Here is a 27590-nt window from a genome sequence, read left to right on the forward strand (position 1 = left end):
TCAACGTACAAAAAATTTGGAGCCGAGGTGGACTGGACCGCATTTAGTTTTGTTAGTGACTCGAACTGCTGTTAGAGTAGCTGGCAAGAAGAGCTGGGTGCATGCCACCCACTGTAAAAAAGTTCCATTGCCCTTACCGTATGATCAGTGGGTGAGGGATGGTATAGCTGACACAGATTGTGAGAAAGTCCCCAGATTCGTGCTCATTTGACATGGACACGGTCAGAACGCGAGGATGATGATGTTCTGCAAGCTGCTGTGCCTCCTCATCTAAAGATTGACACCACCAATCCGGAACTTTTATTTAAGGATCCAACTATACCTAATAAAGAACGCTACGATCTAAGACCGCGAAAGACTGTACATATGGACAAATAAAGTTGAAACTGGAATTTTTTATATAGTGAATTACACCTCGTCAGATCAAGAGACTTTTTTTTTGGTTTTTCCTTTTTCGAGCCACCATCCGGACTCAGCTGTAAGGTCGCGGTGTAAAGACTTGGGAGTGCAAGCCGAAGACACAAGGACGAGGTTCTGGTTGGTCTCAGGGCGTTCCCTGGACTGACAGACGCGTTCCTTAGCACGGAACACCCAACCGCCGCGAACAGCACGGTTAGAGGATGGAGTCTTTTGGGTCTGAGAAAGGTGTCGAGAAAAGTGGTTTCAAAATGAAAATGTGTACATTGGTTCGTAGCAAATGTTTTTTAATAATGTGTTTCCTTATGCTTGTGAATATTACGTTAGCTTGTGTGGGTTGGATTTTCTATGTCACACAATTGCCGCTTACATCTACCTCCCAACCTACTCTTTCTTTTTCTACTGCATCTCCACATGAGTTTCATACGTTACCTGAACATGAACAGACACGAAGATCAGAATTTGTGAATAATTTGTTTATACAGATGTTGCATCAGCATCAGCTAGTCATACATACCACGAATTGTTGGGTGTGTGGTCTTATGCCACATACTACAGACAAGGGAATGCCATATTTGGTTTTGCCTTTTTCGCCTAATGGGTCAGTTTGGGCACTCCAATCGATGTTTATCTATGCGAACGAAGCCTCTCCAGTGCGTTCTGTTAACGATAACGTGAGCAGGAATGCTTTGATAGTCGATATGATTAGAGATATTGACGCGTATAATGCTATCCCTAAAGATGAGGTACGAGCATATGTCGGTTGGAATAAGACGACATATAGTGTTAGCTTGACGGAGAAAGAAAGACAGCGAAGGTCTCCTCCTATTTGGATTGTACCCCACCGAGGTCATTTTGGTTTGCAAGGTAATGGTCAGAATCCGAGAGCTCAGCTTGGTAAGAGTAAGAGTGTGTGTTCACACATACGTTTATACATCCCAGAAATCTCCTCCGTTCATGCCAGCTAAAGGCACGTATTTTGTCTGTCACGATAGAGCATACACATGGTTGCCATCTGATTTTTCCGGCACATGTTACGTGGCATTTTTGCTTCCCCCTACATACACTGCTGTTTCCGATTACTATAAGACAAGATATGGTAGAGGTCTAATCGATGCGAAAGCTACTGTCGCGCAAGAAGCTGGAGACTTCTTTAAGGGTTTCCTACCCTTTTGGGGTCCTATGGCTAATAGTAGGAATATTCGTCAGCTTACGAGAGTGGTTGAGACCACTATAAATGAGACTGCAGGTGCCCTTAGCAATATTACTTACAACAAGGGGTGGTGATGGACAGAGTCTCTGAATTAAGCAGAGTACTCTCACCCAGTCAAGAGATCAGGGCTAGATCCAACACCGTTTTTTAGCTCATTGCACCATCCCAGTTTCAGAACCTGGCTGTATGCAAATTAGTCTGTCCCTGGCCCAGTGCATCATGGGAACAGGGCAGACCAGACTACAAAAGCCAATTCTTACACTGGGAAGGAAACAAGCTTCCGGGGACCGGTTTCTGCCATTTCAGGCGTCTTCGGCCTGGCTTGCTTGAATCCTGATGGTGCAATGAGCAAGGGACTCACATCTGAGTATACCCTTCCACGCTTAGGGTGGACAAAATTATTTACAACAAGGGGTGGTGATGGACAGAGTCTCTGAATTAAGCAGAGTACTCTCACCCAGTCAAGAGATCAGGGCTAGATCCAACACCGTTTTTTAGCTCATTGCACCATCCCAGTTTCAGAACCTGGCTGTATGCAAATTAGTCTGTCCCTGGCCCAGTGCATCATGGGAACAGGGCAGACCAGACTACAAAAGCCAATTCTTACACTGGGAAGGAAACAAGCTTCCGGGGACCGGTTTCTGCCATTTCAGGCGTCTTCGGCCTGGCTTGCTTGAATCCTGATGGTGCAATGAGCAAGGGACTCACATCTGAGTATACCCTTCCACGCTTAGGGTGGACAAAATTATTTACAACAAGGGGTGGTGATGGACAGAGTCTCTGAATTAAGCAGAGTACTCTCACCCAGTCAAGAGATCAGGGCTAGATCCAACACCGTTTTTTAGCTCATTGCACCATCCCAGTTTCAGAACCTGGCTGTATGCAAATTAGTCTGTCCCTGGCCCAGTGCATCATGGGAACAGGGCAGACCAGACTACAAAAGCCAATTCTTACACTGGGAAGGAAACAAGCTTCCGGGGACCGGTTTCTGCCATTTCAGGCGTCTTCGGCCTGGCTTGCTTGAATCCTGATGGTGCAATGAGCAAGGGACTCACATCTGAGTATACCCTTCCACGCTTAGCAATATTACAGCTGAGCTTCAAGCGGATCGCCTTATGACATTACAGAACCGTTTTGTTTTAGATATTATACTTGCAGATAGAGGTGGGGTATGCAAATTGATTAGATCTAGTTGCTGCGTTTTCATACCAGATAATGCCCCGACAGTGTACCAAGCCATCTCTAGACTACATAAGATCTCTGAGTCTATTCATGTGGACGAAGGAGACTGGTCGTTGATGGGATGGTTATGGGAATTGTTGTCCAAATGGGGATGGAAGATTCTGATGTTCCTTGGTATGGCGTTAACTATCCTTTTCTCGTGTTGTTTATGTATCCAGTGTGGTCCCGCCATTTGTAGTCTTTGTGCTACGATCTGTGTGAGAAGACCAGTCCCGAGAGAAGTGAAGGATAATAAGATGATGTTACAGCAACACCTTGATGACCTGATGAGAATAGATATAGACCTAGATTCAGATTGACATGAGTTTAGGCTATTGCCTACGTAATGGCAAAAGGAGGGTCTGAGGTTCTGTGATTTTGCGTGCTTTTAAAGTGCACAACTTTCTTTTCTAAACATGGGTTTTTGCCATGCATCGTGACTGCCATCTGGTGTTGCCTTTTACGTAGGCCTCAGAAGTTAGTCTGCGAGCAAAGCAGTCTGACCTTTTGTGGGTCATGTGTACATTAACTGAGGTTTCCCTCGTGCGCTGGAGTTAATTTCAGAAGCTGGCCTTTCACCTGATATTGACCCTGCCAAGCCAATTTCCCTGCAAGATCGTTATCCACTTTCCCAATCACCATTCAAGACATTTGTTAACTTTTAAGTTTCTTTACGTTTCTGTTATCTTGCACATTATCTGAAACTACTTTTCTTTACTGTTTCTTCATTTCATGGGTTATGCTTTCAATTAAGGGTTTGTCCGGGCCTTCCAGATTATTATTTAGATATGCCTAAATATTAACTTGTGGGTTGGGACACTGTAAAATGAGCTTTACTATATGATGCTGTGTGATGTCATGTATTTCTATTGGTTGAATTTTGGTGCAGGGGCGTGCATTTTAAATGTACCTTTTTGTGTATAAATAGGGATGTCTCGCCTTAGTAAAATTGAGCAGTTTCTTGAGTTGTACACTGTGTTGTATTGCTGGGATTTCTGCTACTAGCTGCAGCTAATAAATTTGATCTCTGATGCCACCTAGAAGTATTCCGTGTCTCTGTATACCAAGGCAAGGGAACCCAGAGGACTTTGGGCGTGTCCCTGGCGCCGCTGGGTACTTGAAATCCCAGTTCTTCAGTACCAGCCTATGACTAATAAAGATTTTTTTGCTTTCACAAGGCCAGGTATTCTTTTAAATCTCACTTTTCCATATCACTCCTGACCCTACTCACACTCACTCAATACACTTCACATAGCACTTACAATATCTAAGTGCTCCAGCGTAGTCACTAGTCGTAGCACGCCCGTCCCGCAGCGGGGCGGGAAGACCCCGATGATGAAGCATGACACTAAGGGTCCTTTTGGTGTGTGAGGGGTATTTTAACAAATACTGTGTATGCCTGATATACTCTGGCTCACAGGAAATCTTCTAGAGGTGGAACTTGTTGTTTATTTATACCATTAACTGGAGGAGGGTGCACCCACCTGAGTGCTTTCTAGCACTACCTCTTCACTTCCCCTTTTGATTCTTTGTTTAATAAACAACATATGTCATTAAAGGGCAAATGAAATCAATGGAAATGGAGAGGGGTACCACGTTGGTTAGACTTAAGCAATGGTACTACAAAGAGGGGAAATAAAGCAGAGTAATAATTAGCCTCAAAGCAGAGAGGATATGTGCAAGGGCTGAATAATGGAAATTGGAGACGCCCATCATATGGGGGGGACAAGAAAAAGCTGGAGTAGTTTAGACTGTTGTGTCAGTGGCTGTACAAAAGAGAGGAGTCTGATCAAAGGGGGATAGAGGTTTACTCGCCTCCATTCAACTGCAGCTGTTTGAGGAGCAAGTGCATATGGTGCAAAAACTGCCCAATCATTAAAAAGGAAATATGTTGGTCGTACATAGCGTAGAAGATGCAGTAGTCCCAGGATCTGACTTCTTTTCAGTCGGTTTCTTCAGAACTATGATTCAGTTGCTCTTTGGCATATGTTATAACATTATTAATTAATGACCTAGGACAGCTGTATTGGTGACACCTCCTTGTTGGAGGCAACGGTCTCAGTGATGGCAAAATTGGACAATGACCAAAGACACCAGGAGTCAAACAGGGTGATAACACTTGTAAAGTAAAACCTCCTTTTCACCCTGATTAAGTCCTGCACGGATGATGGGGGATGTTACGCTATAATGCATGGTAAACTAGCTGGATCATTATTAACTATAGTGAATGTATATGGACCTAACACTGATGAACCTGGTTTTTTCGAGGGCATATTTAACTTATTACGCGAATAACCTGCATCAGAAATGATCTGGGGTGGCGACCTATACACACACCTGGACCCAAGTAAAGGCAGATCTAGTGGGCAAGGAGGTTAGTCACCTAACGCGGCTAAGATTATAAATAGTGGGATGGCTAAACTAGGACTTGTAGACACATGGAGACTTCGCTACATTGATAGGATAGAGGGCATGCATGCCTCCATTGTTCATGGCAGCTGGTCACGACTGGACTACTGGCTGTTGGGCGAGGGCGCTAATACATGGGATTCCAAAATAGACACAGTGCCCAGAACGTTATCCGACCATAATCCAGTTAAGGTCAATCCAATCCATGAGGCTTCCCCAGGCAGTTCACATGGTGTTTCAGATCAGAGGCGCTGCTAGACCCTTTATACACTGAAACGATCAGAGAGACGGTAAACCAATACTTTGAATTAAACAAGGGATCGGTGGGCAGTGCTGCAACTCTCTGGGGGGCCTTCAAGGTCACCGTAAGAGGCACCTGCATTAGCACGACAGCAGGTAAACTTCGGGATATCTGGGGCCACCTAGCCAAAGTGGAAAACACACTAGGGCAGCTTGAACACCACCACGAAACCCTCCCGTGCACGCACACGCTTGCTCAAATTAAAGACCTAATTCTAGAATCTAATGAATTGGCATATAATGAGGTACGCCACCACTCTAAAAGACACGTGGTTCATGCATATGGCGAAGGAGGTACACCAGGGTGCAATTCAGCTTCTAAGATCAGACCATTAAGTCATAACCAAAATCACAGATCATGGAGGGGGGGACCATTACTCTACGCAAGCAATCGTGGAGCAATTTCGCAACTGCTATGCCGAGTTATATACCTCACAAGGAGGATTGGACTTCAATGAGCTAGAAGATTATCTAGCAGCTGTCGCAATTGCTTGGCTATCTGCTTGACAGTGCGAATACCTCTGTTAGCCAATGGAAACCCCTGATATTTGCGAAGCAATCCGTTCGCTGCCTAATAAGAAAGCACCAGGGCCTGACGGCCTTACATGTGGATTCCATAAGGAATTTCCAGGGGAACTCACACCCTATAAAATGGATATGTACGAGGAAGGATACAGAATGGGAATATTGCTCTCATCGCTCAGAGAAGCCCTGTTAATTACCCTGTTAATTACCCTGTTAAACAAGCATTGGAAATGCAATAGGTCTCGGATTTATTTGAGTTAGAGCTAATGACATTGTAAATGGCAATGTCTTTTGGCCATGTGTTATGGAGTGTATGCATGTGGTGTGTAATGGAATTATGTGGTTTGGATTGGAATTGTTCACCCTGCACACTCACAAACTGTTCACCTTGCACGCTCACACACTGTTCACCTTGCATGCTCACACAATGTTCACCCTGCACGCTCACACACTGCTCACACACTGCTCACCCTGCACGCTCACACACTGCTCACCCTGCACGCACTCACTCTGCGCACTCACTCTGCGCACTCACTCTGCGCACTCACTCTGCGCACTCACTACTCTGCACTCACTACTCTGCACTCACTACTCTGCACTCACTACTCTGCACTCACTACACGGCACTCACTACACGGCACTCACTACACGGCACTCACTACACGGCACTCACTACTCGGAACTCCCTACTCGGCACTCACTACTCGGCACTCACTACTCGGCACTCACTACTCGGCACTCACTACTCACTACTCACTACTCTGCACTCACTACTCTGCACTCACTACTCTGCACTCACTACTCTGCACTCACTACTCTGCACTCTGCACTCACCACTCTGCACTCACCACTCTGCACTCACTACTCTGCACTCACTACTCACTACTCACTACTCTGCACTCACTACTCACTACTCTGCACTCACTACTCACTACTCTGCACTCACTACTCACTACTTACTACTCACTACTCTGCACTCACTACTCACTACTCTGCACTCACTACTCTGCACTCACTACTCACTACTCACTACTCTGCACTCACTACTCACTACTCTGCACTCACTACTCACTACTCACTACACTACTCACAACTCACTACTCTGCACTCACTACTCACTACTCTGCACTCACTACTCACTACTCTGCACTCACTACTCACTACTCAGCACTCACTACTCACTACTCACTACTCTGCACTCACTACTTACTACTCACTACTCTGCACTCACTACTCTGCACTCACTACTCTGCACTCACCACTCTGCACTCACCACTCTGCACTCACCACTCTGCACTCACTACTCTGCACTCACTACTCTGTACTCACTACTCACTACTCTGCACTCACTACTCTGCACTCACTACTCTGCACTCACTACTCTGCACTCACTACTCACTACTCACTACTCAGCACTCACTACTCACTACTCTGCACTCACTACTCACTACTCTGCACTCACTACTCTGCACTCACTACTCTGCACTCACTACTCACTACTCTGCACTCACTACTCACTACTCTGCACTCACTACTTACTACTCAGTACTCATTACTCTGCACTCACTACTCTGCACTCACTACTCACTACTCTGCACTCACTACTCACTACTCTGCACTCACTACTCACTACTCTGCACTCACTACTCTGCACTCAATACTCACTACTCACTACTCTGCACTCACTACTCACTACTCTGCACTCACTACTCACTACTCTGCACTCACTACTCACTACTCTGCATGCACTACTCTGCACTCACTACTCACTACTCTGCACTCACTACTCTGCACTCACTACTCACTACTCACTACTCTGCACTCACTACTCACTACTCACTACTCTGCACTCACTACTCACTACTCTGCATTCACTACTCACTACTCTGCACTCACTACTCTGCACTCACTACTCACTACTCTGCACTAACTACTCTGCACTCACTACTCACTACTCAATACTCACTACTCTGCACTCACTACTCACTATTCACTACTCTGCACTCACTACTCACTACTCTGCACTCACTACTCACTACTCTGCACTCACTACTCACTACTCTGCACTCACTACTCTGCACTCACTACTCACTACTCTGCACTCACTACTCTGCACTCACTACTCTGCACTCACTACTCTTCACTACTCTGCACTCACTACTCTGCACTCACTACTCTGCACTCACTACTCACTACTCTGCACGCACTACTCACTATTCTGCACTCACTACTCACTATTCTGCACTCACTACTCTGCACTACCTACTCTGCACTCACTACTTTGCACTCTGCACACTCACTCTACTCTCACTACTCTGCACTCTGCACACTCACTCTTCACTCACTACTCTGCACTCACTACTCTGCACTCACTACTCTGCACTCTACGTGTGACGGCAATAAAGCAGCATTGAAAAACAAGCATCTGCCTTCAATTACCGGCACCTCTGACAGCTGCTAATTGAGAATTGTAAAATACCTAGCTAGTCCTTCTTGATTTTGATATATAATAACGGGGATCCGGACTAGCTTACCTAGTCCTCCCTCTCTCCTTTGATTCAGTGGAATTGAGAATTTATGGCATTCTCCTGGACGGGGAGACAGCATGCGCGCACACACAGCTCAAGAAAACTACAGAGTTGTGAATGCGCGAACGGACCCTGACATCTGGTAATTGGGGAATTTATGGCATTCTCATGCGCGTGTAAGTACGGAAAATGCAGGAAGTCAATAGAGAAAAATTCCTAGGGCCTATTGCGTGAACACTTACAAAAACACAGCCGTGAAAGGACCAATGACCATGCAGATGGCACACAACACCACGAAAAATTCTCGCGCACTGAGGAATTTTTACTTCACGATTCTGAGCTCCTTAACAATACGGCTCGGAGCTCCGCCCCACTTCTGACGAAGTAGTGACGTAGGCCGAGCCCTAAAAACGATACACCGCCCTATAATTGTGAATCGTATCGCCCATTGTCACTTATTAATATAGACGTGAAAATCCTAGCAAAAATGTTGGCCACTAGACTTCAACCGCTCATGCTGCTGCTAATCCTCCTCGATCAATCTGGATTTATTCCTGACAGGTCCACGTCACACAACCTGCGAACAATATTTGCAATGTTCAATATACTTGACCATAAGCTTCGGGCTGCGGCATTGATGCTGGAAGCAACAAAGGCTTTCGACTCTATCGAGTTCTATAGTAGATGAGTGCGGCTGCTGTACACTGGCCCCGTGGTGCGGGTTCGGGTGGACGGAGTCACATCGGAAACAATTTGGATAAGTAGGAGCACAAGGCAACGATGCCACCTTGCACCAATGCTTTCTTGTGCTGGAACCCCTGGCTTGCATAATCAGACAGAGACATAAAGAGGCGGCCCTGCACTTTGCACATCGTCTCAGTAAGCATATCACTCTACCCGACGACATGGTGCTCTTTGTCCAGGAACCGCAAACGTTCCTTATACAAATTTTGTGTGAGTACATTAGGTTCAGGTTTTTCTCAGGAATCAGCATAAACTGGAGTTAATCAATGATAATACCTCTGACCACGGTCACTGTCCCATACGTTCTGGAGTTCCCTTTTACTTGGTCATCCGACCCTGTTAAATACTTGGGGGTATGGGTCGACCGTGACCCGGAAATAGTAATTAGGGAAAACCACGGAAGAAGAGTTACAATATATACATAACAAGTCGCCATTGTTCTTGTTTCAATTTCACACTCAAGAGGGCAATGAAAGAACCGCCAACATTGCAAACCTTACAGAACCTTCTAATAAGCTCCTCAAGGCATGAACTGACCTCTAAGCTGTACAGGGCAGCAGGAGATGAGAAAGCTACTCTCATTGAAAGGAGCCTTGCTCGCTGGAATACTAAACTCTGCTCTCAGCTTACCCAGAATTAGTGGGAATACTGCTGTCAGCTAACAAGCGCATTTACATCTAATGGTGATCTGCGCATTATTCATTTCAAATTTTTACACCAAATGTACCACACACCATTCAAATTGCATAAATACGGCCTTCGGGATAATGGTACATGTAAAAGATGCGGAGTACACGGGCCGATTTCTGGCACCTGGCTTGGCAGTGCAGCCAGGTGGCTGGGTTCTGGGCAGAGGTGATACAAAGACTGCAAGTTATAACCACTGTTGACCGGCAATGCACCCCACAGGTGTGCCTGCTTTGTCACACGCCGTTTCTGAAAGGTGTCACCGGTAAATGTATTAGAATTGCTCTACTGCTAGCAAAAAGGAGGGTGGCGATGAGATGGGAAAGTTCAGCCCCCCACTCCCAGAACTTTGGATAAAGGATATTGTATATTGCGGGAGAACTTGGAATTGTATGCAGAAGAATTGCCAGCTGCCTCAGTCTAGACTCTAGACCCAAGGACGTTTGGGAGCCACTGGTGACTGGTGCAATATTTACGATCTCAAGAACAAGAAACATTGACAGAATGTGAAGATGTATAGTACTGTACCTGTGTTTTACATCACAAAGATATCTGTAACAACACCTCTGACTGTAATGAGGGTAACTAGGCAGCAACATTGATAGCCACGGGATGTTTGTTTTAAGTTGTTCTTAAACTACATGAGATGTTGATTTTGTACGCGACATGTGTATTTGGAAACTAATGAACATATATTTTTTTAAGTGTTGCTTGGGAGCAGCATACGCTTTAATGAATAGACTCTGGAATTTGTCCTTTTAAAGGAAACTTATAAAAAGGTGTGCACGAGGTACTATCAGAGTATTACTATAAACAAGTTTTGAAGGCACTATAAACATTTAAACATAATCTTTTTGCACATTTTTCTATAGCTTGTGTACAACCCATCTTATACTGGGTGCAGCACATATTCTAAACAAATTACTTACTTAAGCACATATCAGATTTTAAATCAAGGACTGCCTGGGCACACCCTGCTTTATCTTAAGTGATTATCTTCAGTCCTGTCGGCAAAAACTATTTTCCCTTAAATACATTTGTTACATGTATTTTTAATTGAAGGTGTATGGGTAAGAAAATAGTTATAGAATATTTCGTTCCTTTTAGCCACATTATGACCCCGTCCCCACATTTACTACGCCAACATTGCACTCAAGATAGCAGGTCTCACACTTTTCTTAATGCACTTTGTCCGCTGTGTGTAATATCCAACTTCCTTTACGGCAAGTAACAGAGCACCTTTTTCTTCCAAGCTCCGCGTTAAATGTCACCTCTCTTTCAGTACTGTAATTTGACGAAAGTGACGTTTGTTCTCGAGCAGCGCGCGGGTTTACCCCTCACCTGGCAGCTGTAATCAATGTCTGCTTCGAACGTTGGCAGGCTGCGCGCGCCTCTCCCGGCGAGTCTAGGCACAGGTCACTTGCTTTACAGTGGGAGGCGGCCACGTGCCCTGCCTCCTACCTGTGTAATGTTTTACAGGCGAATGTTCGAAGCAGGCACACGTCGGTGTTATCTTTTGGGCACCGACACACTTCCTTGGGTTTCCTCTCAGCCCTCAGTCTGCAGGTTCCCGCCTTGCCGCTGAAGAGCCAGACATGGCTGCCGCTGACGCATCCGAGCATCTGGTTTTCTTTGTAAATGGGAAAAAGGTGAGTATTTCTACGCGCATTTAAAACGTGCTGAGTCTATTCCGGAGCATTTTTATATTTTTGGCGGGTCAAGTCTTCGCATTTTAGTGGTGGTCGATGCACCATTTTTAAATGTAACTTTTCAACGTGGATGCATCTGAAACTACCGGCTTACTGTCAGAAAGTAATCAGAGCGTTCTGTAACATGCCCTACAGATTAAAGTCAAACGTTTCCTATAAGATTTCCCGCCTGCAAGCGTGGCATACCATCTCCCATTATATTATTAAGTGTGGCTTCAAACACTTAAACTAAAATCCTGCGCTTCTTCCAGCTTAGTTTATGACCAGTTAATGTCTGGGGAAAGGGAAGTAGTGACCTTTGGAGCTGTCAGACACTCTGTTTACTCCATCCAGCCACTTTCTTATGCAGCATCTCAGTTTGAAAGACATTTAACCCCCTTTTCTCCGCACATCTTTCTTAATCCTCCATCTACATACATATCTCACACTTTTCCACAGTTACATTTGGGACATCTGCAATCATTGCTCTGTGTACTCTGCAGAGAGGCCAATTACAGGATGTGCAGGTAGTCTGCACACCTTATTGACACACTGACAATGCGAGAAACTCACACTGCCTTGTTCCTCAACTACAAAGCTCCCATCGTACTCCCTCGCAAACATCAACCCACAACCTGATCTCACTCAGACACGTAAAGGCGAATCATTCCGAAATATGCATTATGCAAGTGCAAGACTCCTAAGTTGCATAACGAAAAAGAACTACAGAAACAAATCAGCTTGAAAAAGCAAATAGTCTTAGGGGCTGTCAGGTGAAGTAAAAAGAGATTGTACTGCTAACATGGGATACCTTAAGGATTTTAACAGTGATTTTCTAAAATATTGAGCAGTTTTTTTAAAGACTTTAAAAAAACTTTTAATTTGTAAAGCGTGACAGTTGCATCAAGGCGCTATAATTACAGCACTCCGCCACCAGCCAATGCACATTCAAGCTGTGCGCATATGTAGGGGGTGCCTAAGTAGCATACAGCCGGGTCTTTAACGCCTTTCTAAAAGGCAGATGTTTACTGATCGCAGTCAACGATTGGGGGAGACCGGTCCAAAGTCTGGCAGCACCAACCAAAAATATTCTGCCCCCCATCTCTTTTTGCGAACTACAGGCAGGATAACCAGGTTGCGACGGGCTGATCGAAGATTTCTGCCAGGAATGTACCGGAGGAACACCACCTTGATCCCCGTCAGACTCGCCTGATAAAGAGCCTTGTGTGCAGTGCAGAGTGCTTTAAACTTGAGCTGGGAGCCTGTGCAGCTCGCATAGTCCCGCAGCAGCAGGCTGGCGCTTCGGGATGTCAAGAATCGCTCTAGCGAGAGCGCTCTGGGCTACCTGCAGTTTTGCCTGGGTGCCCATGTTGGAGTCAATTGCAATAATCCAGTCTGGACATGGCCATGATCAAAGACGTGGATAGAAAACCAAATAAGGGCTAATTTAAAAGCTGTGATTTTTAATAATTGCAGTGTGAGGCCTGGGGGACCGATGTCACTTAAGACACAGATAGGAAAACAATCCACCAGACTATGTCACTGTATTTTTTCATGCATACTGAAATCATAGAACCGTCATGAAACTTCTTGGTCGATAAAGAACATATAACCACTTATTAACAGAGTTTTGCTATTTTATAGCACTAGTATGTAACTCTACAGTATTCCAGCCTCGGAGGAATGAAATGCTGAGTCAACCCTGCTGAGCTTCAAATCTGCACCCGAGCTTCCTTGGCTTGAGCAAGCCAGCGACACACACACAAAATATAGAAATGCCAAACTTTACTTATCAATCTCTTTATTTCAACAATTCGGTTGTGGATACTCCAGCCGACGGCACAGTGAAGTGATGTGTGCAAAAGAGTGCGCTGAGTGAGATTCATGAACAGACCTGAACACAAATTCGCAATATAGTCGAATTCGCAAAATAATTTCAATTCTAGCTCATTGTTTGAGTGCTGTGTAGGCGAATCCCATTGAATGCGAATCTACATGTCATAAGCGTCGCTTTTTCAACCTCTACATATTATTCTTGGGAGGGGGCGGGGGCTCACTGAGACCCATCAGTCAAAAAGCTAGATACAAAACTGGAGCCGTCTCTTGGTCACCGGCAACCTAAAAGAAGCACATTTCGGCTTCTTTTTTAAAATTCTGAACAAGTCTGATTAAAGCTATCCAATGGCCCACTTCAGACAAACAAGAGTTGAAGTCGAACCTTAACTATGTTGCATTTCTAATTACTTTTCCACAATCCATACCATTTAAACATACGATTGCTTAGTGGTCTCGTGGACGCAAGAGAGGGAAGGAAGCAAAATGGGGACAACAGCATTAAAGAACACAATACTATGTGGGAGTCCTCTCAACTTGTCCCCTTTTATCGACACCAAAGTAGATCCTGTTTCACTCTCCGGAATGTCAGTACCCACCTCACACCTTACACACAATAAATTTACAGAGGATCCATTTCCATGCAACTTGAAGTCCCCCCTCCTCACACCATCCAGAAATGCCATAGGCCAAATACATGTTTATCATCCTAGTGGTATACCATTAGCTTTGTGGAGCGATAATGCTTAAGCACCCAGCACATTCAAATCCAATTTTAATGGCCACTCGTGTTCTCTTTCTGTACGATGAGTCAGGAAAAAAACAGAATATGTGCATCCTCTCAAGAATTATTGCCTCTCTGATGGTTTTGTTGCCTCAAGTCCGCAGATCACAGCACTGCCATCATTGTCACTTTTTTTAATCAGATCCAATTTTTGAGACCCTTCAGGGAACTCTGTAATATTGAAGCAGCAGATATGGCTCCGATTCCTTATGCCAGCCAATCAGAGTTTTCTACATGCCTTATATTTTGGAATGGTATTTGGGAGATAATCCTCTTTCTGTGGATTCGATGCCAATGGGACTGACTGTAATTTGTTAACACTTTGGGCACAATGTACAAACTGCATTTTGTAGTACTACAATAATAATATTTACTTGCTAAAAATGCTATTGACAAACTGCTGGTGTAAATCGTCACCTCCTCCTCTCATTTATTGTCTTTGTGGGGATCGCCACACATATAATTGACTACTTAGTAGTAAATGTAGGAAGGACTGGGGGAGTGGCGGAAAATGAGCACATCAACTAGGAAATGGGAGGGGCTTGGGAGGGACTAAGGAGGAGTTTAGGGAGAAGTAAGGAGGAGGTTATAGAGGGAAATGCAAATACAAACACCGACACAAAAAGAGTAAGCCCATTGCTATTCAAAAACTGCACTTCCGTTTTTATTGTTTTATCACAAGGTAACACATAGAACAGGCATGTCACCATCAGGCAGCCACCCCGTGCCCCCAACCCCACATCCGTCCCATTTTGTCAAAACGCAAAGTCCCATCGTCATAGTCCAAATATTCATCCATAACAGTTCTCCCTGTAGTTCCCACCCACCTTCATGATTTCGCATAACTTCCCCCCCCCACCCCCCCCCTACTGCTGACTCGCGTTTGCTGTGGTCTCTTCAAAGACCCCCGTCCAGACCATGATAACGTCTCCATTTACTCCATACTTTACAACATTTTGTCGGGCAGCCTCTCGCTTTATATGTGCCCCTTTCCGCCGCCATGTAGGTGTCCCGTCCCCTCCTCCATTCCCAAAGCTGAGGCGTTTCAGGTGCTCCCCATTTCCTGGCTACATCTCTCTTAGCCACTACTAAGGCCAGCACCAGAAAGATTAGCAATGGGCGGGCCAGATCTATGTCATTGGTCATTTCCAACAGGACAAGCTTCGGATCAAGTGGTATGTCTATCTCCAATATTTTACTAAATTCCGTGGTGATCGCACTCCAATCAATCAATCAATCAATCATTGCATTTGTATAGTGCACTACTCACCCGGAGGGTCTCAAGGCGCTTGAGGAGGGGGGGGGTCCGCTACTGCTCGAACAGCCAGGTCTTGAGCTGCTTCCTGAATGCGAGGTGGTCTTGGGTCAGGCGGAGATGGGTCGGGAGGGAGTTCCAAGTCTTGGCGGCCAGGTAGGAGAATGACCTTCCTCCTGTGGTGGCTCTTCGGATGCGGGGGACGGCGGCGAGGGCGTGGCTGGTCGATCAAAGCTGGCGTGTGGGAGTGTAGAAGTTGAGGCGGCTGTTGAGGTATCTTGGGCCTTGGTTGTGCAGGGCTTTGTGTGCGTGGGTGAGGAGCCGGAAGGTGATTCTTTTGTTGACCGGGAGCCAGTGCAGGTCTCTCAGGTGTCCGGAGATGTGGCTGTGTCGGGGGATGTCGAGGATGAGTCTTGCTGATGCATTCTGGATCCGTTGGAGTCTCTTCTGGAGTTTAGCGGTGGTTCCGGCGTAGAGGGTGTTGCCGTAGTCCAGTCGGCTGGTGATGAGGGCCTGGGTGACCGTCTTCCTGGTCTCGGTGGGGATCCACCGGAAGATCTTACGTAGCATGCGCAGGATGTTGAAGCACGACGAGGAGACGGCGTTGACTTGTCTGGTCATGGAGAGGGAGGAGTCCAGGATGAAGCCCAGGTTGCGTGCGTGGTCCGTTGGTTTGGGTGCGCTGCCCAGGGCGGGGGGCCACCAGGTGTCATCCCAGGCGGAGGGCGAGGAGCCCAGGATGAGGACTTCCGTTATGTCTGAGTTCAGTTTCAGGCGGCTGTTCATCATCCACTCGGCTACGGCTGTCATCCCTTCGTGCAGGTTGGCTCTGGCGGTGGCGGGGTCGTTGGTGAGGTAGAGGATCAGCTGGGTGTCGTCGGCGTAGGAGATGATGTTGAGGTTGTGTTGGCGTGCGATGGCCGCAAGGGGGCTCATGTAGACATTGAAGAGGGTGGGCCTGAGCGAGGAGCCTTGAGGAACGCCGCAGATGACTTCGGTGGCTTCTGATTTGAACGGGGGGAGGCGGACTCTCTGTGTTCTTCCGGCGAGGAAGGAGATTATCCATTCCAGTGCCTTCTCTAGGATTCCGACGTTGCTGAGGCGCTGCACTAGGGTGTGGTGGCAGACAGTGTCGAATGCCGCGGAGAGGTCCAGGAGGATGAGGGCCGCAGTTTCCCAGTTGTCGAGCAGGGCTCGGATGTCATCGGTGGCTGCGATGAGGGCGGTCTCGGTGCTGTGGTTGGCCCGGAAGACGGATTGTGAGAGGTCGAGGGATCCGTTCGTCTCGAGGAAGGCGGCCAGCTGCTTGTTGACGGTCTTCTCGATGACTTTGGCCGGGAACGGGAGGAGCGAGATCGGGCGGTAGTTTTTTAGTTCGGTGGGGTCTGCTGATGGTTTCTTCAGTAGGGCGCTGAGTTCGGCGTGCTTCCAGCTCTCCGGGAAGGTAGCGGTGTCAAAGGAGGCGTTGATGATGTCTCGTAGGTGGGGTGCGATGACGGCGTCGGTCTTGTTGAAGACGTGGTGAGGGCAGGGGTCGGTTGGAGATCCGGAGTGGATGGAGTTAATCGTGCGTCGGGTTTCTTCGGTGTTGATCGGGGTCCATGCACGGAGGGTGGCGGTGGGGGGAGGCGGTGCGGTCGTGGGGTGCATTGGCTGAGTGACGAAGCTGTTGTGTATGTCTGCGATCTTGTTGTGGAAGTAGGAGGCGAGGGAGTTGCAGAGGTCTTGAGATGGGGTGATGTTGTTGTAGACATTGTATGTTTGGGCATGACCATATTATGTGTAGAAAAGTCCCGCTCTCATGTCCACAGCGTAGGCAGCTGGGGTCCGACACCCTCCCCATTTTACAGAGCCTTACTCTGTCATAATATACTCTGTGTAGGATCTTAACCTGATGCGTGCGGGCGGAATTCCGCTCGTATGCTGAGAATTTGTAAAGTGCATGTTACATGACGAGCTGGGCTCGTCATGAGCGTGCGAGGAGGCTACCTCATGACGAGCCCAGCTCGTCATCAGCGTCGAAGGGGTTAAACTGGATTAGGCGTAAGCGTGACTTGATTGCTACTTCTCTAGGGTGCATCAGTAACCCCCAATCTACCTCATCCATCTCCCCCACTTCTTGCTCCCACTTGTTTCGAAGGCCCGATAGTGTATTCGGTCTATTATTCATAATAGTTTTGTAGGTCAGGGAGACCACTTTTCCGGGGATCTTTTCCTGGAGTAGTCGGCCCTCTAGTGGCGCGTATTCGGGGAGCGTCTCCCGCAGTGCCCCCTCCGCCTGGTAAGCATGTCTCAGTTGTATGTATTTAAAGATCTGAGAGCGGTGTAGCCCAAATTCAGTCTGTAGGGAGGTAAAGGGTTTTAATGCTCCATTTTTTATGACATCCCCTAGGGTAGAGATGCCGATGTCGTCCCATCCCCGGAACCCTCTCAATTTGCCAAGTTCTTTGAGCCAGGAGCACTCACATAGTTGTGTTTGCTTCGTAGCTCTGCGAACCCACCCGGTGACACTCGTGGGTCTGTTCCATGCCCCCAGTGTAATTTTTGTGGCTGGCAACAATCTGGCCTGACCCTTCCCACCATATATGTAGTGTAGGCTTGAGTGTGTACCCATTTGGTACCTTTACAGGGCATACGTGGGGTGAGTGGCAGGCGCGTGAAGCCAATCATTAATGGGGGCCAGGTGCTCCGCCCCATAGTAGGTCTCTAGGTCAGGGAGTGAGATCCCCCCGTCATATTGGTGTCTCTGTAGAGTTGCCAGTGCAACTCTAGGGTGTTTCCCCAACCATAAGAATGACCGGAGCTTCGCGTGTATGTCCCGAAAAGTCTTGGGTGGTACTGGGAAATATTCGTTTTGAAAGGCATAGAGGAATTTTGGGAGTGAGATCATTTTTAACATCGCTGCCCTACCAAGTATTGTCAGGGGGAGTGACTGCCACCTACTAGCATCGGATTTGAAGCCACGTACAACACAGGCAATATTATGATCATATGAGGCGTCTCTGACAGTTGTGACAAATATCCCCAGGTACTGAAAGCCTTCTTCGGTCGTCTGTAGATTATGCGGCAATTGAGGCCAGTCCTTACGCCCTTGTGGGTCATAGAGCGTCGATTTGTGCCAGTTGATCTGGTATCCTGACCTCGCGCCATACCTTGCCAGTTCATCGAACAGCGCCGTTATTGTGTTTTCGGGTTGCGTGACATAGAGGAGGACGTCATCGGCGTATAGGGACAATTTTTCATCCTACGTGTCCGCTTGGCCTATGCGGAACCCCGTGATCCTCTCGTTTTGTCTGACCGCGCAGGCCATCACCTCAATCGTCAGGGGAATAGCAGGGGTGACAGGGGGCATCCCTGTCGGGTTCCCCGCTGTATAGGAAAAGTTCTCGACATCGCCCCGTTGACCCTGACACGGGCACCAGGGACTGCATAGAGTAGACTAATTTTTCGTCTGTATTTGGGTCCAAAGCCCATTTGCTCTAGCACTCCCTCCAAGAAGGGCCAATGAACAGTGTTGAACGCCTTTTCTGCGTCCAGGGACATGAACCAATGCGGCTCTATTCTGCCTTCTATCACATGCAGCCAATTATGTGTCCTCCTTAAATTATATCTGGTTTCTTAAATTATATCTGGTAGCCCTTTCGGGAATAAACCCTGTCTGATTCATATGTATCAAGCCTGGGATGACCCTTCTCATGCGTAGAGCCAATATGGTGGCATAGATCTTGGCCTCCACATTCAGTAGGGAAATGGGACGGTAGGAAGTACAGTCCTCCGTCGGTTTCCCCGGCTTTTGAATCGGGACAATCGTGGCCTGTCTGATATCTGGAGGGAACTGTCCCTCTTCTTCAGCATCCCGGAACAAGCCCAGTAAATGTCGAGTCAGGAGGTCAGCCATTTTCTTAAAGAGCTCTGCAGGAAAGCCATTGGGGCCCGCGGCCTTCCCTGCGTGAAGTTTGGTCAAAGCAACCCGAACTTCTTCTTCCGTGACGTCAGACTCCAGATCTGCGCGATCGGTCTCCTCGAGCGCTGGGAGGTTAATGGATGCCATATATTGCATTGCCTCTGTTTTGGAGCCTAAATCACGGGCCCTGTATAGATTTTCACAACAGTCGGCAAACGCGTCAGCTATCCTATCATCAGTGCAGACCCAAGCGTCAGGGCCCACCCTTACTCTCTCGACCCAGCGATCGTCTCTCTCTTTCCTACTGAGCCAGGCCAGTAGTCTCCCTGATTTATCGCCCACATCATATATGCGGTGTAGGGTAGCCAGCGCTTGCGTCTTGGCCTCCCCCGTCACCAGCTGTTTATATTGGGCCTGGGTATCCGCAAAGCGTCTCTGTGTCCCTACATCTTTCGTGAGTAAATGTTCTTGCTCCAGTTGTAATATTTGTGTTTCTAGGGTCTGTATCTCTGCCTGGCTCTTCCTTCTAGCCTCTGCTAGTCTACAGTGGGCCCTATCACGAAGCACCACTTTGAGTGCTTCCCACAAGACTACCTGCAAGTCTACAGATCCCACGTTTTCCGCCAAGAACACCTGAGACCCTTCATAATGTCTGGGTTTTGTAAATCCCATGCCGAGAGTCGAAGGATCGCGGGGCTACCCCTCCTCCGTCTACCAATCTGGATCGCCAGGATTTGGATTGTGTCCGATGTATTGAGAATGATGTCTGATACCCCTTTCATAGTGTCTGTCTGCAGTTTAGGTGGAGCATAGGCCGATATGAGTGTATATTCCCTTCTTCTCCATGTCCCACGCACACCCACATAGGTGCCCTGTCTGTCGGTCCAGACTTGTGTCACTTTCATTGGTGGATGCTTTTTAATCAGTATTGCAGCCCCTCTGGAACCCGAGGAAAACCCCGCTTGTGCCAAAACTTTGTACTGTCCTCTTGCCAGGAAGGCGCATTTAGTGCCCTGCAGGTGTGTTTCCTGTAGGAGTACCACAGACCTTATGATGTAGTTATTTACCAAGCCTCGTTTTATCTTGCAGCCCAGGCCGTTTACATTCCAGGTCATCACCTTAATGCCCCCCCCGTGGTCAGCTTCTCTCTCATGAACCCCCATAGCCATATTGGTGGTGAGTAAATGGAAGACCTTGGATCTCCTGTAAAGGTGTTCGGTGCGGGACAGAAGTTAGCGTCCGACGTGGTGTGCTATATAGCGTTTGGTAGCCACTGACTGTTTGTGATGGAATGTGTTGCCTCGCACGTGTGTGTGCCCGACATGTTGAGTGTCTCTCTCCCCCCTCCCCCCCAACTCCACCCAACCCCCTCGCCCTCCCCCCTTGTGCTGTCCCCAACCTGCTGATTCAACACAACTGAACTCCCCCTCATTCCCCCCACCCCACCTTCCTCCCCTTTCAGTCCCATCCCTCTGCAAGGCAGAACTGTCAGTAGGAGAGGGTCTGTCGCCCTCCCAAAGGTCCCCCTCCCTTTCAACCTACTCTATCCAACTCAATGTAGAACATGTAGTACATTCCCAAGTAAACAGCCTCAAGAATCAAAGCTAAAGAATGCGTACAGAAAAGAGTCTGCAAATAATGAAAACCAATAGGTATAAGGAGGGTGTAGCAACTTGCGTGTCCCCTTAGCGACGAGCTGTCATCTCAGCTGCCCGAGCTGCCCCTGTTCAAGAACGTGAGTCCTGCGTGTCCGGACGGGGGTCAGTCGTATGCCCCGAAGCATCCCGCTCTAAGTCCGGGATCGCCTTTTCCAGTGGATGGACGGAGCGCGCTCCTCCCTCTTCTACCGATGAGTGGGCTTCCGAGTCGTCTCTCTCTTCTCCCTCCGAGCGGGCGGTTCTGTCCAGTCAACTGAATCTAGATCCCGTTGCGCCTCTCCTTCCGGGTGAAGCCGATTGTCCTTTCCGTCTGCTCACCTGGCCGCGTCCCGGGTAGGGCGTAGTCGGCGTCTGTCTCCTATTTCTTTGTGGCCTTTGTCACTGGGCCTTCGGCCGCTCCCATTGTGGTCTGTGAGGAGTCGACCTGTCCGACCCGCCCCCTCGATTGTTCTCCTGTCTGTAAAATATGGGTCGTTCCTCCAGCCATTGCCAGGCATCTTCCGGATGGTTAAAGAAGTGTGCTTTGTCTTTATAGATCACCTTCAGCTTTGCCGGGAAAAGCAGCATATATGTAATGTTCTTGTCTCTCAGCTTTGCTTTGATTGCGTCAAAGGAACGTCGTTGTTTTTGCACTTCCTGGCTGTAGTCAGGGAAGATCATAATATTCGTGTTTTCCACGCGGATTTCCCCCAGCTTTCTGGATTCTCGCAATATCAGGTCCCGGTCCGCGAAGTTGAGGAAGCGTGCAATGACAGGCCGGGGTCTTGTCCCCTCTGGTGGCCTTGCCAATAGGGCCCTATGGGCCCTTTCGATGATGAAGCAGGTCGAGAACTGCGCCGCCGGGAAGGTTGTCGTCAACCAAGAGTGGAGAAAGGCCACCATGTCCGTCCCTTCAATTCCCTCTCTAAAGCCAACAAAGCGCAGGTTGCTGAGTCGCGCCCTGTTTTCTGCATCGTCAACCTTCCACAGCAGCTGACGATGTGAGGCCTGGAGCTCCGCCATATCCTTCCTCAGCGTGGAGATCGAGTCATCCGCCTCGCCTATTCGTGCCTCCGCCGTAGTCACCCTGTCCGTCAACTTCCGGAAATCTTGCCTCAGAAGCGTCACCTCCGACCCAACTTTGCCAATTTTAACCTCTAATGCTGCTCGGGATTCCTGAATGTCGGTCCTGGACGCTTGGATGGCAGCCATCAACAAGTCAGTGTCCGAGCGCATGCCGGTTGTCGTGGGTGCGGCCTCAGTGGTCGGCCGTGGTGTAGCGAAGTTATCCATGGGGCCCTGCTTGGCAGTTTTGGTGAGCATATCTTTCTTCCCCATGGCTGGCGATGCCAAGCAGCGACTCCCGCGTGGAACTGACACCTCCCGCTTCCTGCGCTGTAAGTCTGCAGTCTTGTATCTCGTGTCCTTAGTCTCGCTCTGCGCCTCGCCCTGCGGCCCGGTCCCAGCTCGTATTCCAAGGTTCGTCTCGCAGTCCGCCCGGCCCCGGCGTCTTCCGCAGAGTCTGATCAGTACGGCGTATATCCTCACCTCGGAACACTCAGATGGAGCGCCGTGCGGATGTGTAGTTTCCTGCTAGAACGTGCCTCTTCTCCACCCCATCCAGCCTCTCCTTACCGGTCCTGCAGTAGAAAATGGTGGATGTGGCTTAAGAGCCTGCGCCGGTAGAGCGCTTCTCAGGTGCCGCCGTCTCCGAGTTCTCGCAGTCCAGGCCTTCACCTTCGGCCCTCAGAGAGCGGCCCACATTCAGACTCGAGTCCCAGGCCTCAGGCCACAGCGAGGCCCAGGCCCTCACACCCTGCTCCGCAGCTTCGGGCAGTCACTCCCCCTCACCTCCAGGCTCCTGCTCCGACTTCCGAAGGGGGAGTGGGGGGGGGAAGCCAACACAGCAGCGCAGAGGCCGGGCAACAGGCCAGCGCAAGTCGCCAAGATCCGCAGGCTCCTCTGGGTCCCCCTGTGAGGCCTCCCAGGCACCGAGCGAGCGTTTGCAGGTCAGGCGCCCGTGACGTGTAGGCTCTCACACTCCTCCCGCCTCCCGGCTTCCAGTGATACCTCAGTGTCTGGGGAGTGCTGCGCCGAGCGTCGCGGGTGAGGTCCTCTCTTCCCAGCGAGTTCTTTCTTTGCTAGTCCTACTTCCGCGGTGCGGCCGGGTCTACTCCGACGTCCACGCCGCCCACCAGGAGGGGGTCCAGGGGTCCCGGTCGGAGCCCGTTGCGGAGTGCCTCTGGTCCCAGGAGCGTCACGCTTAGAGGCACGGGCCGCTTCCACACTGCCGGGAAGGACTTGCGGGCGGCTTCAGGCACTCAGCGGCTGTCCCCTCGCCGGTGTAGAGGCCCGAGCAGCTCTCCTTCCTCCGGTCAGATCCTGTCCGATCAGCGCGCCGCCGCCATATTTGTTCTCGTGGCCGGGTTCGTTTCTGTCTCTGGTCCGCCGTTTTCGACTGGTTTCTGCCATTCAGCAGGATGGTTGCAGCCCACAAGGAGGTACAGTGGCATTATGTTTCTTTTAATGCCGAAACGGGGCTGTGGTATTTACAACAAGGGGTGGTGAGGGACAGAGTCTCTGAATTAAGCAGAATACTCTCACCCAGTCAAAAGATCAGGGCTAGATCCAACACCGTTTTTTAGCTCATTGCACCATCCCAGTTTCAGAACCTGGCTGTATGCAAATTAGTCTGTTCCTGTCCCAGTGCATGATGGGAACAGGGCAAACCAAACTACAAAAGCCAATTCTTACACTGGGAAGGAAACAAGCTTCCGGGGACCGGTTTCTGGCATTACAGCCGTCTTCGGCCCAGCTTGCTTGAATCCTGATGGTGCAATGAGCAAGGGACTCATGTCTGAGTATACCCTTCCACGCTTAGGGTGGACAAAAATATTTACAACAAGGGGTGGTGAGGGACAGAGTCTCTGAATTAAGCAGAATACTCTCACCCAGTCAAAAGATCAGGGCTAGATCCAACACTGTTTTTTAGCTCATTGCACCATCCCAGTTTCAGAACCTGGCTGTATGCAAATTAGTCTGTTCCTGTCCCAGTGCATGATGGGAACAGGGCAAACCAAACTACAAAAGCCAATTCTTACACTGGGAAGGAAACAAGCTTCCGGGGACCGGTTTCTGGCATTACAGCCGTCTTCGGCCCGGCTTGCTTGAATCCTGATGGTGCAATGAGCAAGGGACTCATGTCTGAGTATACCCTTCCACGCTTAGGGTGGACAAAAATATTTACAACAAGGGGTGGTGAGGGACAGAGTCTCTGAATTAAGCAGAATACTCTCACCCAGTCAAAAGATCAGGGCTAGATCCAACACCGTTTTTTAGCTCATTGCACCATCCCAGTTTCAGAACCTGGCTGTATGCAAATTAGTCTGTTCCTGTCCCAGTGCATGATGGGAACAGGGCAAACCAAACTACAAAAGCCAATTCTTACACTGGGAAGGAAACAAGCTTCCGGGGACCGGTTTCTGGCATTACAGCCGTCTTCGGCCCGGCTTGCTTGAATCCTGATGGTGCAATGAGCAAGGGACTCATGTCTGAGTATACCCTTCCACGCTTAGGGTGGACAAAAATATTTACAACAAGGGGTGGTGAGGGACAGAGTCTCTGAATTAAGCAGAATACTCTCACCCAGTCAAAAGATCAGGGCTAGATCCAACACCGTTTCTTAGCTCATTGCACCATCCCAGTTTCAGAACCTGGCTGTATGCAAATTAGTCTGTTCCTGTCCCAGTGCATGATGGGAACAGGGCAAACCAAACTACAGAAGCCAATTCTTACACTGGGAAGGAAACAAGCTTCCGGGGACCGGTTTCTGGCATTACAGCCGTCTTCGGCCCGGCTTGCTTGAATCCTGATGGTGCAATGAGCAAGGGACTCATGTCTGAGTATACCCTTCCACGCTTAGGGTGGACAAAAATATTTACAACAAGGGGTGGTGAGGGACAGAGTCTCTGAATTAAGCAGAATACTCTCACCCAGTCAAAAGATCAGGGCTAGATCCAACACCGTTTTTTAGCTCATTGCACCATCCCAGTTTCAGAACCTGGCTGTATGCAAATTAGTCTGTTCCTGTCCCAGTGCATGATGGGAACAGGGCAAACCAAACTACAAAAGCCAATTCTTACACTGGGAAGGAAACAAGCTTCCGGGGACCGGTTTCTGGCATTACAGCCGTCTTCGGCCCGGCTTGCTTGAATCCTGATGGTGCAATGAGCAAGGGACTCATGTCTGAGTATACCCTTCCACGCTTAGGGTGGACAAAAATATTTACAACAAGGGGTGGTGAGGGACAGAGTCTCTGAATTAAGCAGAATACTCTCACCCAGTCAAAAGATCAGGGCTAGATCCAACACCGTTTTTTAGCTCATTGCACCATCCCAGTTTCAGAACCTGGCTGTATGCAAATTAGTCTGTTCCTGTCCCAGTGCATGATGGGAACAGGGCAAACCAAACTACAAAAGCCAATTCTTACACTGGGAAGGAAACAAGCTTCCGGGGACCGGTTTCTGGCATTACAGCCGTCTTCGGCCCGGCTTGCTTGAATCCTGATGGTGCAATGAGCAAGGGACTCATGTCTGAGTATACCCTTCCACGCTTAGGGTGGACAAAAATATTTACAACAAGGGGTGGTGAGGGACAGAGTCTCTGAATTAAGCAGAATACTCTCACCCAGTCAAAAGATCAGGGCTAGATCCAACACCGTTTTTTAGCTCATTGCACCATCCCAGTTTCAGAACCTGGCTGTATGCAAATTAGTCTGTTCCTGTCCCAGTGCATGATGGGAACAGGGCAAACCAAACTACAAAAGCCAATTCTTACACTGGGAAGGAAACAAGCTTCCGGGGACCGGTTTCTGGCATTACAGCCGTCTTCGGCCCGGCTTGCTTGAATCCTGATGGTGCAATGAGCAAGGGACTCATGTCTGAGTATACCCTTCCACGCTTAGGGTGGACAAAAATATTTACAACAAGGGGTGGTGAGGGACAGAGTCTCTGAATTAAGCAGAATACTCTCACCCAGTCAAAAGATCAGGGCTAGATCCAACACCGTTTTTTAGCTCATTGCACCATCCCAGTTTCAGAACCTGGCTGTATGCAAATTAGTCTGTTCCTGTCCCAGTGCATGATGGGAACAGGGCAAACCAAACTACAAAAGCCAATTCTTACACTGGGAAGGAAACAAGCTTCCGGGGACCAGTTTCTGGCATTACAGCCGTCTTCGGCCCGGCTTGCTTGAATCCTGATGGTGCAATGAGCAAGGGACTCATGTCTGAGTATACCCTTCCACGCTTAGGGTGGACAAAAATATTTACAACAAGGGGTGGTGAGGGACAGAGTCTCTGAATTAAGCAGAATACTCTCACCCAGTCAAAAGATCAGGGCTAGATCCAACACCGTTTTTTAGCTCATTGCACCATCCCAGTTTCAGAACCTGGCTGTATGCAAATTAGTCTGTTCCTGTCCCAGTGCATGATGGGAACAGGGCAAACCAAACTACAAAAGCCAATTCTTACACTGGGAAGGAAACAAGCTTCCGGGGACCGGTTTCTGGCATTACAGCCGTCTTCGGCCCGGCTTGCTTGAATCCTGATGGTGCAATGAGCAAGGGACTCATGTCTGAGTATACCCTTCCACGCTTAGGGTGGACAAAAATATTTACAACAAGGGGTGGTGAGGGACAGAGTCTCTGAATTAAGCAGAATACTCTCACCCAGTCAAAAGATCAGGGCTAGATCCAACACCGTTTTTTAGCTCATTGCACCATCCCAGTTTCAGAACCTGGCTGTATGCAAATTAGTCTGTTCCTGTCCCAGTGCATGATGGGAACAGGGCAAACCAAACTACAAAAGCCAATTCTTACACTGGGAAGGAAACAAGCTTCCGGGGACCGGTTTCTGGCATTACAGCCGTCTTCGGCCCGGCTTGCTTGAATCCTGATGGTGCAATGAGCAAGGGACTCATGTCTGAGTATACCCTTCCACGCTTAGGGTGGACAAAAATATTTACAACAAGGGGTGGTGAGGGACAGAGTCTCTGAATTAAGCAGAATACTCTCACCCAGTCAAAAGATCAGGGCTAGATCCAACACCGTTTTTTAGCTCATTGCACCATCCCAGTTTCAGAACCTGGCTGTATGCAAATTAGTCTGTTCCTGTCCCAGTGCATGATGGGAACAGGGCAAACCAAACTACAAAAGCCAATTCTTACACTGGGAAGGAAACAAGCTTCCGGGGACCGGTTTCTGGCATTACAGCCGTCTTCGGCCCGGCTTGCTTGAATCCTGATGGTGCAATGAGCAAGGGACTCATGTCTGAGTATACCCTTCCACGCTTAGGGTGGACAAAAATATTTACAACAAGGGGTGGTGAGGGACAGAGTCTCTGAATTAAGCAGAATACTCTCACCCAGTCAAAAGATCAGGGCTAGAT

The 27590-nt window shown here is 48.6% G+C and overlaps 1 protein-coding gene across 2 annotated transcripts in view; it reads left to right on the forward strand.

The window, feature by feature from the left end:
* Positions 1-27590, forward strand: part of LOC144822536 (aldehyde oxidase-like) — a 578143-nt gene that overhangs the window by 24382 nt on the left and 526171 nt on the right. The window contains exon 1 of one of the 2 annotated variants that reach the window (XM_078680181.1): positions 11499-11693. The exons of the other annotated variant lie outside the window; for it this stretch is intronic. Within the exon in view, the coding sequence (XP_078536307.1) occupies positions 11640-11693 (54 nt within the window). The 5' untranslated portion in view covers positions 11499-11639. Of the gene's footprint in view, positions 1-11498; positions 11694-27590 lie in introns of those variants that run through there. 2 annotated transcript variants of the gene reach the window in all.

Source organism: Lissotriton helveticus, chromosome 3_1, assembly GCF_964261635.1.
Source record: "Lissotriton helveticus chromosome 3_1, aLisHel1.1, whole genome shotgun sequence".
In the NCBI taxonomy this organism is placed as follows: Eukaryota; Metazoa; Chordata; class Amphibia; order Caudata; family Salamandridae; genus Lissotriton; species Lissotriton helveticus.